The 11,875-nt window shown below is 44.1% G+C and overlaps 1 protein-coding gene across 1 annotated transcript in view; it reads left to right on the top strand.

Moving 5' to 3' along the window:
- Positions 1–8,762: 8,762 nt before the first annotated feature.
- Positions 8,763–11,875, top strand: part of Ehd4 (EH domain containing 4) — a 65,266-nt gene continuing 62,153 nt past the window's right edge. The window contains exon 1 of the mRNA XM_034494856.2: positions 8,763–9,121. Within this exon, the coding sequence (XP_034350747.1) occupies positions 8,886–9,121 (236 nt within the window). The 5' untranslated portion in view covers positions 8,763–8,885. The remainder of the gene's footprint in view (positions 9,122–11,875) is intronic.

Raw genomic sequence — 11,875 nt, 5'->3', positions numbered from 1 at the left:
AGTCTCCAAAATTTTCCCTTTCCTCCTATCCTACCTCAGTTGTGGGGAAACCAGGGTTCATGTTAGTGTTAGTGTTAGAGTCAGGGTTAGGGAAAGATTTTGCTCTGCACAGTTGCTGAGTTATGTGCCCTCAGCCCTCCTGGGCTCTAGTACCTGACTATTGTCAGCACCTATCTCTGCTCTCTGAACCCTTTGCTGCCCACAGCTTTCTTGTTAACCTGTTCAACTTGCAGATAATTTGGGACATGTTATTATTGCAGGTACTGAGACACAGAGGGGGCCAACTAGTGACTAAGCTCCAGGACTGCCCCCACCCTCCATTATGGGAGGTCTACATGGAAACTGATCCCCACAGCCTCTGTACACAAGGATATAGCTCCTGCAAAAGGCAAGAGCAAAGAGGCCAAGCTAGTGATACCTTCCTTCCTGGTTTCTACCCAGGAAGACGGAGCCCCTTCGGCTACTCCACCCTCAGTCTCCTAGGTGCTGATATTCTCTGAGGTCCTGTATCTCTGCCCTTCCCCCTACTGCATACCCATTCTCTTCTTAGCAGTTTCAGTTATACCCAGGACTTGCTTCTTCTTCAACAACTTAACATTCTAGTACCAGCTCAGACAACTCTCCCTTGTTCTAAGCTTTGTAAGTCTGTATCTGCTAGCAAGGTTTTTACTATTAGAACCTAAAGATCTAAAATTAAGTCACTCAAACAAAGCTAAAATTCTTTGTTTCTCAGAGTTCTAGGCCTCTTTCAGCTTTATCTGCCATCCTCAGGATTGCCCTTTGGCCTACCATCACCAACTGAGCTCCACCTAGTATGCCTATATTCTGGGAGTAGGGATGATAAAGGGGCCTTGGGAGTTTTGGTCTGTGAAGTTATAAAAATCAGATCTAGACTGTCTTCATATAAACTTCTCTTTTTTTGGAACTAAACTTTTTATCTAAAGAGCAAGAATTACCAGCTGTTCCAGCTGTTCTGATTTTCCAGACAGTCTCTAACTTTGTAATCTTAGAGATTACAGCCTAGATTATAGATTATAGCCTAGAATTTACAATGTAGCCCAGGTTGCTCTTAAACCCATAACAGTTCTTCTACCTTGGGCTCCCACATACTGTGATTATGGGCATGTGCCACCACACCCAGCCTTTTCCAGCTATCTATGTCTCTGAGTATAAGGACATAAAATAACCACTGTGTGATTAGTGTCAGAGTCTGTTGGATCAAGGATCAGGCAGATGAAGGAGAGCTCCTCTCCACTCTATGTGTGAGAACCTGGCACAAGCAACTTGTTTAGCTCTGGGAAACACAATAGCTTGTGTCTAAAAAGAAGGCAGAATGCACTTCAAGATGGATCCTTGGGCCAATGAGATGGTTCAGTGGGTAAAGTGCTTGTCACACAAGCCCTGACCACCTAAATTCAATCTCTAGAATCTACCTAAAGGTGAAGACAGAGAGAGAGCTGACTCTGCAAAGTTGTCCTCTGATCTCCACAAGCATGCCCTGGCCCCATGCACCTATGTGCACACCTCTACCTCTCTCTCTCTCTCTCTCTCTCTCTCTCTCTCTCTCTCTCTCTCTCTCACTCACACACACACACACACACACACACACACACACACACACACACAGGTTTTTTCTTTTTTGAGATTATAATACAGTGATGTCAACTCTCCCTTCCATTTCCTCCCTCCAATCCCTGCCCCTTATAGGGCCCTCTTTGCTCTCTTTCAGATTCATGGCTTCTTTTTTTTTTTTTTCATTTATTTTTTTAAACGATGGCTCCACTCACAAGGTAGACCAGACTCAACTCACCTCCAAATAAGAGGCATGTCAAAAACCATGTGTCAAGGTTTTAAATCCTAGCCTGTAACATTTGAACAGGACCTTTGACCTCATCTACTAAGCAGACATCATGTTCCAGGTCTAAGTGTAGCATGGTCTGCTTCTGGCAACAAGCTTTTAGTTAGGAATTGCATTTTTGTCTTTGGAAAGTGGTGGGTCTAATCAAGTCCACAGGGGTGCAGTCTAAGGTCTCTCCAGAGTGTGAGGGGCCTGCTTCTGATGGCTCTTTGCTTTGCCGTCCCCTGTACAGTTCTTGGCCTAGATGTCCAGAGTGAGCCCTGAAACTCTAGCAGTACACCATTATTCCCGACCAGAAAAGAAAGGAGAATTGTGCCGGGCAGTGGTGGCACACACCTTTAATCCCAGCACTCGGGAGGCAGAGGCAGGTGGATACCTGGGTTTGAGGCCAGCCTGGTCTACAGAGTGAGTTCCAGGACAGCCAGGAATACACAGAGATACCTTTGTCTCAAAAAACTAAAAAATTTAAAAATCAAGTTTTCTTCCTGTTAAGGAGACTTCCTGGATGCCTTGGGCTCACATAACTCTGACCAGATTTTAGTCTTATAACCACACTTGCCTGCAGGGAGCTTGAAACATATAGTTTTTATCTAGATAGCAATGTGCCCAAGTACAAGGTCAGAGTCATCTTGCTAAAGAAGTCTTCCCTGAAGGACCTACTGGACATCCCAACATCCATGTCCTACTAGCTATATCTCAAGCGACCTCAGTGATGTGGAAAAACAGGCTCCCTCCTCACAGGCCTCTAAGCCAGTCTGCAGTGTAAGGTGCTGCTGCACTTGATGGGTGTCTACAGCCAGTCACTGAGCATAGCCCAAGACAAATCCGTGACCAAGGACTAAGGGCAAAACCCTTCCATAAGAATAATGCTATAGCTAAGTGACAATGGTGCATGTCTTTAGTCCCGGCACTTGGGAGGCAGAGGCAGGCGGATCTCTGTGTGTTTGAGGTCAGCCTAGTCTATAGAGTGAGTTCTAGGAGAGCTACACAGAGAAACCCTGTCTTGAAGAACCATAACAACAACAACAACAACTATAGAACCTAACCAGACTTTGACAAATATTACACTATCTCTCATATCCAGAATCTAGATTTAAAAGGAAATACGAAGACAGAGTAAGGAGTGTTTGGGTAAAGAGTCCAGCTGAGAGAAGAGGAGAGACAGAGGGCGTAGAGGATGAATGTGATCCACATCTGTGATGTACGGTGGGAAAATGTCAGAAGAGAGGCTGGAGACGTAACTCAGTAAGTAAGGAACCACTGTGCAAGCATAGGGACCTGAGGCTGGACCCTGAGCATCCACATAAAAGCCAGATGCTTCAGCGCACGATTATAATTTCAGTGTGGTGTTGGGGGTGCACCAGCCAGCCTAGCTGCATCAGTGGGTCCAGGTTCAGTGAAAGACCTTGCCTCAAAAACTAAGGTGGAAGACGATAGAGGAAGAGAACACCTGACATCAACTTCTGGCCTGTGTGCACACATACATATGTGTGCACATGCACCCACATGAACATGTACACATGATATCCCACATATACAAGGTAAAACGAAAGGCGTGATTTTTCTTAACTTTTTATTGATTCTTTGTAAATTTCATGTCATGAACCCCAATACCACGCATCTCCCCTATCTCCCCGTCCCTTTGTATTCACCCTCCACCCTTGCAAGGAAGAAAGAACGAAGGAAAGAAGGACCAAACACCCCCCCCCCCCAACTCAAACCATATGGTAGAAGCTGCTTTGTGTCACAGGGTCAGGAAGTATATCCTTTTGTCACACTTTTTTACTTGCAAATGTCCATTGCAATGACTCACAATGACTCATTGTATTGACAATGAGGTCTAGTTTGAGGCCTCTGGCTTTTGCTATACCATCAATTCTGGATCCTCACTGGGACTCCTCTTGGACAGCCTGTTGCCCTGTGTCTTGGAGATCCTGAAGTTCTGGATCTGCAGGACCAGTCTCTTCATGTACTCCAGCAGTTCATCGATGGGGTAGATGTTGGGGTGGGCCAACTCAAATTTCTGGATCTGGGCCTGTGTGGTAGCTGAGTTGGTCAGCCGGCCAGCTCTCCTGCATCCCAAACCACCAGAGTCAGCTCCAGCACTGCCCTGGCTAGCTCACCCAGTGCCCCAGCAGGCAAGGGGCGGGGCCAGCTTTCCTGCTCTTGGCTCTTGTATACCTGTGCTTATGCCACAGGGGCCAGCTCTACTGGGCTGCCCAGGCTAGGTGCAGGGCGGGCTCCCCAGAGTGCTTCAGCTCTCCCATTCTTATGACCTTGGGGCCAGCTCACCCACCTGCTTCATGTACCAAGAGGTGAGGGGGGAGGAGGGCATCTCTCCAGTACCCACAACATCTCAAGCCAGCTCTCCAAAAAAAGGCATAATTTTATACAAGGATTATTATGCTAACAAAACTGTATAATTATTTCTTCAAAGAATTATGTTAAAACTTCCACACAGTAAAAGAGAATTGTAAATCTTATAAGGGTATATATATATATATTTATATATATATTTTTTTAATTTTTTATTTTATTTTATTTTATTTTTTTTGCCAGGATTATATTGCACAGCAAATTTCTGGGCATGTAATGACACTCGCTATAGAACTGCAAGTCATAGGAGTAGCTTGTAAAAAATAAAAGTTGGCTTCAAATGAAAAGTTAAGTGGAATTGGAACTATTTATTGGGGATAAAGCAAACTAGAGGAGTACCACCATTTATAAATGGATGTGAGATGGTGACTAGTCACCCCTCCTCTAAGTCAGGGACTTAGCAAGAGCAAGAATGCTTTTGACTGAGCAGCTGCAGGAAGCAGAAGGCAGGAGGGAAAGGCAGGCCTCCGGGGTGGGGGTGGGGATGAGGCAGGCAGGACTTCCTCTCCCTTTTGAAGGCCTAAAGGCGACTCATTTGTCTTCCTTACTTTTCTTTCCTGCTTGTAAAACAAGAAAGTGATTGTTCTGTAAAGTTTGAAAAATTCTAAAGCCCATAGAGAGAAAACTAAGGTTATCTTTTCCCACACTCTGGGAGTATTACTTCTATTTTTTCTTGGGTATTTTAAAAATTTTTAAACAAAATCATGAAAATCCACTTAAAAAACAAAAGTTGCAGCTAAAAAAACAAACAAACACTATAAATGGCTAAAGACATGGCTCAGTAGTTAGGAGCACTGGTCATATTCCAGAGGACAAGGTTCAATTCCCAACACCAACACCCAATGGTGGCTCACATTCATCTGTATCTCCAGTTCTAGGAGGGGCTGGACACCCTCTTCTGGCCTCTTTGCATGTGATGCACAAATATAAGACAAAACCACCCATACGTATAAAATTAAACTAATTTAATTTTAAGAAAGACCCTGGCTCAAAAACAAAACACGACACAACACCATACAACACAAAATTCATCATCTTAGCCATTTCTAAGTACACACATAGCTCAGCAAGTGTGAGCATTTCACATTATTGTGCAACAGCTCTCTGTAGCTTTTCCAGCTAGCAAAATGGAAACTCTATACCCATTGAACAATGCCCTGTTTCTTCCTCCCCGAAACTTCTGGTAACCACCACTGTAACTCAACTTCCTGTTTCTATGAACCTGACTACTTTAGAAAGTCCCAAGAAAGGGGCATCCTACTGTAGTCACCTCTCTGTGGCTGGCTTCCTCATCATGGGATATCTTCAAAGATTCACCCGTGCTGCACCCGTGGCAGGATTGCCTTACTTTGCAGGCTAAATAACAACGACTACCGCACTGTGCGCACCACATACACATAGATGAACATTCAAGTTGCTTTTGCCTCTTGACATGTAAATAATGCATCTGTAATTATGGATGTGCAAATGCCTCCTTGAGACCCTGCTTTACATTCCTTTGAATGTATATTTATATTATATTAATTATATATTATAAGTAATTATACACACACACAAACACACACACACACTTGCTGGAATTTCCAGATCACATAGTAATTCTACTCGTATTTTTCTGAGGAACTACCATACTGTCTTCTATAATTGTATGTGCATTTGCTTCTCTAATCTATTTTATCCATTTAAAAATATATTTTTTATGTGTATGGGTGTTATACTGTGTGTATTTCAATAAACCACATACATGCAGTGCCCATTGAAGCCAGAAGAGGGCATCAAATCCCCAGGAACTGCAGTTACAGATGCTTATGAGCCACCATATGAGTGCTGGGAACCAAACAAACCAGGATCCTGAGCAAGAAGAGTCAGTGCTCTTAATCACTGAGCCATCTTTCCAGTCCCTGATGGTTTTATTTTATTTTTTTTTTAAAGCCAGAGTGTCATATAGCCCAGGTGGTCATGAAGCCCAGAGCTTCACACATGCTCAGCAAACACTCCCCCACTGTGAGCTACAATCCAAATCCAAACTAATCTAATTTTTTCAGGTCATTAACATTCTTATATGACACAATGTTCAGTAACAGCATAAGAAAACACCATTTGTTTAAATTTGTGGGGAGACAGCAAATTGTGGCTTTACAGTATTCTAAATAATAATAACCATATTCTCAGATAAAGTTCTATATTCATTATTCCTCTGGGTAAATAACCCCAACATAGTTTCTTCAAAGTGAAATTCCTGACTCAAAAAATGCATCCAATTTTCACAACTCATTAAAGAATCAACTGCATGCATTGAAAGCACATAATTTGGGAGTCTAGAGAGATGGTTCCATAGTTAAGAGCATTGGTTACTCTTGCAGAGGACCTGGGTTTAATTCCCAGCCCCCACTGGGTGGCTTACAACCATCTGTAATTCATACAGATATCCTATTGTTCTAGAACTATATGTGGGTCATGTTTGTTGTTGTTGGTAGTGCAGATAGTACTCACTGCTTCATGCATGCTACATGTCTAACATTCTAAACTGCTTACATAAAAGATTTGCCTAAGCCAGGCAGTGGTGGCACACGCCTTTAATCCCAGCACTTGGGAGGCAGAGGCAGGTGGATTTCTGAGTTCAAGGCCAGCCTGGTCTACAGAGTGAGTTCCAGGACAGCCAGGGCTACACAGAGAAACCCTGTCTCGAAAAACCAAAAAAAAAAAAAAAAAAAAAAAAAAAAAAAAAAAAAAAAAATTTGCCTAGCCAGTCTTGGTACTATCTACCTGTAATCCCAGCACTTGGAGATGGAGGCAGAAGAATGCAGAGGAGTTCAGGGTCATTCTCAGGTATCTAGTGAGTTTGAGGCCAGCTTGGCTGCATGAGACTCTGCTCCAAAATGAAAAACAAACACATTTTGAATTATCCACTAAATTATCTATTTTGTCAAAAATCAGTTGGCCATGTATGTGTAGGCAGGCCTCTTTCTGGACTCCGTTCCATCAGTATGCTTGTTCATCACAATAATGATGTGTTCTGAGAAATGCATTGTTAGGCATTGTGTGAACGTCATGGAGTGTACTCACACAAACTAAAACATGATGTCTTCAGTCAAGATAAACTTACAAAAACTGGTTGCCTGTTGCTGAAATGTCATTAGTTTATATTTATTAGATATTTTTTTGCATTAATACCACCCAATTAGGTAATATGAGTTCCCTTTTTATTATATTTTATTTATTCTGGGAACTTCACACCTACCACGTGAAATTGAGAATCATTTTGTTAATTTTGACTAAAACAAAAACCTGCTGAGGATTGCATTGAGTGAATTGGGAGAAATTTTGTATCTTAATGTTGAATCCTCTGGTCCATGAACACGGTATAGGCAGTATATTTAGGTCTCCATTTCTCTTAGAAATATATTCTCAGCATATAGATCTGGTACATTTGATTTAGATTTAATTCTAAACATTTCTTTGTTTTGGTGCTATTCCAAGGCATGCAGATTTTCTACTTGAATGTCCAATTGTTGTTGCCAGCATGTAGATATAGCTGGTTTTTGTATCCAGAAACCTCACTAATAAATTTACCTCCTAGCGACAGCAGCTTTTTGTCTGGATATGCATAGTTTATTCATTCTCCTACTGAAGGCCATCTTGGTTGTTTCCAAGTTTTAGTGATGAACAAAGCTATCATAAACACCCTTACTGCACTGGCAACACCTGAGCGATCTTTAAAATGCAATTTTACAACTACTTGCTGAATCAGCTCTGCATTTCCACCAAGTTCAAAAAGTAACTCATACACGATCTTTCTCCAAACTTTATGCACACAAGAATCATCTGCAGGCATTTGTTGAGCTGCATCTTTCAACATTTTATTTGGTAGGTTTGTAGCGAGAACTAGAGATCTGTATTTTAACAAGTCTCTTGGGTTACTCCTATGCAGCTGGCCTCACTGACCATGCACTGAAAATGCACTAACACCAGTTCTCGCTTAGGATAAAAAGGTGATGGTCAATTATTTCTACCAGCATCTAGGAGAAAGAGGCCTTTAATTGATCCAGAATCGAGTGGAGGCAGGAGAAACTGTTCACGCAAATAGATTTAAGTTCATTTTCTCTCACTCAATTTTTGCCAATTATATCGGTGACCCTGAATAAAATAAACTGGGCAATAACCTGCCCCGGGAAAAGGAACCTGTTTGTCAACTTTCTGAGCTTTCCGTCCTCAGTATCCACGTCCAAAGGCTTGGGATGAGACGGCCTCCGGTGGTTCATTCTTGCCAGCTCAGACTTGCCCGGAAGCCAACGCCACCTGGCTAGAAGGATGTACCTGGGTAGATGCGCCTATGTCACCCCGGCTGAACTACACCCTCTCCATGCCCAGCCCTCTAGACCGATGCCGTCATCAATAATTCAAGACACGCCTTTCCATTGGCTAGAGCCTCCACCCCAGTAGCTGGCAAACGCCCAATGAGGAAGGACCCTGAGAACGCTTCTGAATAATGAGCGCGCGCCCGTGACGCAGCGGCTGATGATTGGTCGTTGTGGCAGAGGGCGGGTCCGGGAGCGGGCGGCGGCGAGAGCTACCCAGGCGCAGAGAGAGAGCGACGTGGGTTCTGGGGTTCTGACTGAAGCGCGGCGGCGGCAAGTTGTCGGGCGGCAGCATGTTCAGCTGGATGGGGCGGCAGGCTGGCGGGCGCGAGCGCTCAGGTGGCATGGACGCGGTGCAGACGGTGACGGGCGGCCTGCGCTCTCTCTATCAGCGCAAGGTGCTGCCGCTGGAGGAGGCGTACCGCTTCCATGAGTTCCACTCGCCAGCACTGGAGGACGCTGACTTCGAAAACAAGCCCATGATCCTGCTGGTGGGCCAGTACAGCACGGGCAAGACCACCTTCATCAGGTAACGTGCCTCGTCAGCTCGCTACCCCTCCGCTAGGGCACGGCCTGCCCTCAGGTTACATTCTAAGCTTGGTGGCCCTTCGCTTCCCCCGGCCCCAACTGGTTCCCATTGCGCAAGGCTCCCCTGAGTCCGGACCCTCAGCGAATTGCGAGCCCCTTCCTTGATGTTGTCAAGGCCTTCCTCGAGCCTGTCACCCTGACCTGGGAGTACAGGAAAGAGAGAGAGGACAAGGCTCATCATTAGTGCAGCCTAGAGCTGAAAGTGATAATGAAGGTATGCGGATCCTAGAAGGAGAGGTAACCTTCCAGCACAGTGATAAGGAATGAATGAATGAACGAATGAGTGAATGCCACAGTGAGAGTATTGCCATGCCCTTACGTGCCACGTTCTGCCACAGCGGCTGCTATCATTCAGCTTTATGGTCTATAGGAAGTTAGCCTACAGTGTAGCTGCCTCACCAGCCTGTGGAATGAAGGGGAGTGTCAGGTTACTGTTTGCTAGTTTCCATTTCTTCACCCTTGACAAACTGAAAATATTTGTCGCGGTCACTCTGTCTCCGGAAGCAATTAACCGGCTTGCCCAGCAGTTCCAATCACATAGCTTCCTCTGAAGTAACTCGATGAGAAATAATTTACAATGAAATGGGCTGCTTTTTAAATTAAGATGTCTATTTTCCTATATTTGGGAAGATTTGTTTTTCTGTGTTCACACCCCTGTCAGACAAGCAAAGTGACTGAACATTTAAGATTTGGATCCAGAGTTTTGGAATTAGAACACTCTTCATTTGATGTTCAACAGGTGTTCAGAAAACTGTGTAAGTCTTGGGTACATGACATTCTGTTAAGTATGACCTCCTTTTTCCCCTCCTGTGACCTAAAGAGTTCCAAAAGATAGAAAAGTTGTTACTACAAGAAATATGTTAAATCCAACCCTGTAGATACACTGTGAGTGAATTCAACAAAGGAAATACACTGTGGGTTGAAATGTGAAGGAAGAGAGGGGGGAAAATAGTGTTGAAATTGTTTCATTTGGTGCTTTTTAATAAGCTGAAAACAGTGTTGAATATGTTGCCTCAGAAATGAACCTAGATATATTAGATATATATTAGCTGGCTCCTTGAAAGATGGCAAAGGACTAATTGTGATGGTGCTTGCCTGCAATCCCAGGATTGGGGAAGCTGGGTCATGGGGATTGTGCTTTCCAGGCCAGCCTGAGCTACATAAGGCAATCTAGGATAACCTGGACTAGACAACAAAAGACCCTGTCTTCAACAAAACAACAGCAATAAGAACAGCAACAAAACCTAAGAAACAAAAACAAAACAAATGGCAAACAGTACATTAAGGTCTTGGTAGTAGCAGTTGTGAATTATTGGGATAGTATCACAGGAGTGAGGAGAGAACTTTAAGTAATAAGAGTATAACTGTTGCCGGGCGGTGGTGGTGCACGCCTTTAATCCCAGCACTTGGGAGGCAGAGGCAGGCGGATTTCTGAGTTCGAGGCTAGCCTGGTCTACAGAGTGAGTTCCAGGACAGGCAGGGCTACACAGAGAAACCCTGTCTCGAAAAAACCAAAAAAAAAAAAAAAAAAAAAAAAAAGAGTATAACTGCTAAAATGTACTGGCGGCAGGTACATGGCAGTCCCCCCATTTCCTCCTGTGTATCTGCCATGGGCCTCCCCGTACCTATGCATAATTAGGGAGCCTTTCCTTGATCCTATACCAACCTAGCCTAAAGACAGTGTGTTCTGTCTGTAGCCTGACTTGTAAACAGGCCTGAGGTAGGAGAGTACAATGCAATTCACAGGAAGGTGTATCAATCCTCTTTCCCCACCTCATATTATTTTGTTATATTCTTATTCTTCTCTGCTTCTGTGTTTAGAAGCTTTGTGGCAGAGGGTTAAAAGACAGGTCCTGAGATTTGACTCATGGCTATACCTCTTAACTAAGCCCTTTTTAGAGCTGGAACTCCTCAGTAGGCACTGCAACCCAGGGAGGAATCACCTTAGCTGGGAGCTTGGGCCAAATGGCTTTGTTACTCCACAAGGGCCCAGAGTGGACTTTGGGATTAGAAGAAGATCACTGTGGACAGGAGGCTGGATGAAGCTGCTCGTGTGGCATCTGAAATTGATTTTAGAGAGCAGTGGAGGCAGTGACTGGTCTCTGAGAGGAAAGAAGCACAGGACAGCTTTCCTGGAGACTTGGCACTTAGAGAGGAAAACAAAGGAGGTGGCCATGACAGCTGGCCTTCTTGGACCTTGCTTTAGTTAGGTCCTGGCTAGGGACCTGGGTGCTTTGCTTCTAGCTTTGAGCACTACATGTTCACACACTTGGGGAAGGGGCTTCTCTGTAAAGTCACTTATTCTTTTCCATCTGACTAACACAGGAGCTACAGAATCATGGAGGGAAACATTCCTCTTCATTGTGAGCCATTCAACATAACCTTTGATTATATGTGTTACTCCTAAACGCTTTATTTTTCTCTCTTGCTTTGGAGAAAATGGAAGTCACATTATCCGCACAGGGGCCAGGACATTCATCAGAACTGAGGCGGCTAAGTGTATTCTTTGTTTTGTTGGAAAGGTCTCCTAGGTGCGATGCCTGAAAGAGCCTGGAGTATCGAGAAAATATGCTCACTCCTGTGCAGATGATCACCAGGAGGGGCCAAGTGCCAGGAAGAGGGTAAATAAAAAAGAGTGAGGTTGAAGTTAAATAGAAAGAACAGATGGGTAGAATCACCTAGAGATTGTAGCATT

The sequence above is a fragment of the Arvicanthis niloticus genome, chromosome 2 (genome assembly GCF_011762505.2).
Source record: "Arvicanthis niloticus isolate mArvNil1 chromosome 2, mArvNil1.pat.X, whole genome shotgun sequence".
NCBI lineage: Eukaryota > Metazoa > Chordata > Mammalia > Rodentia > Muridae > Arvicanthis > Arvicanthis niloticus.
The sequence above is the reverse complement of the archived record's forward strand: the minus strand, read 5'-3'. Positions and strand labels throughout refer to the sequence as shown.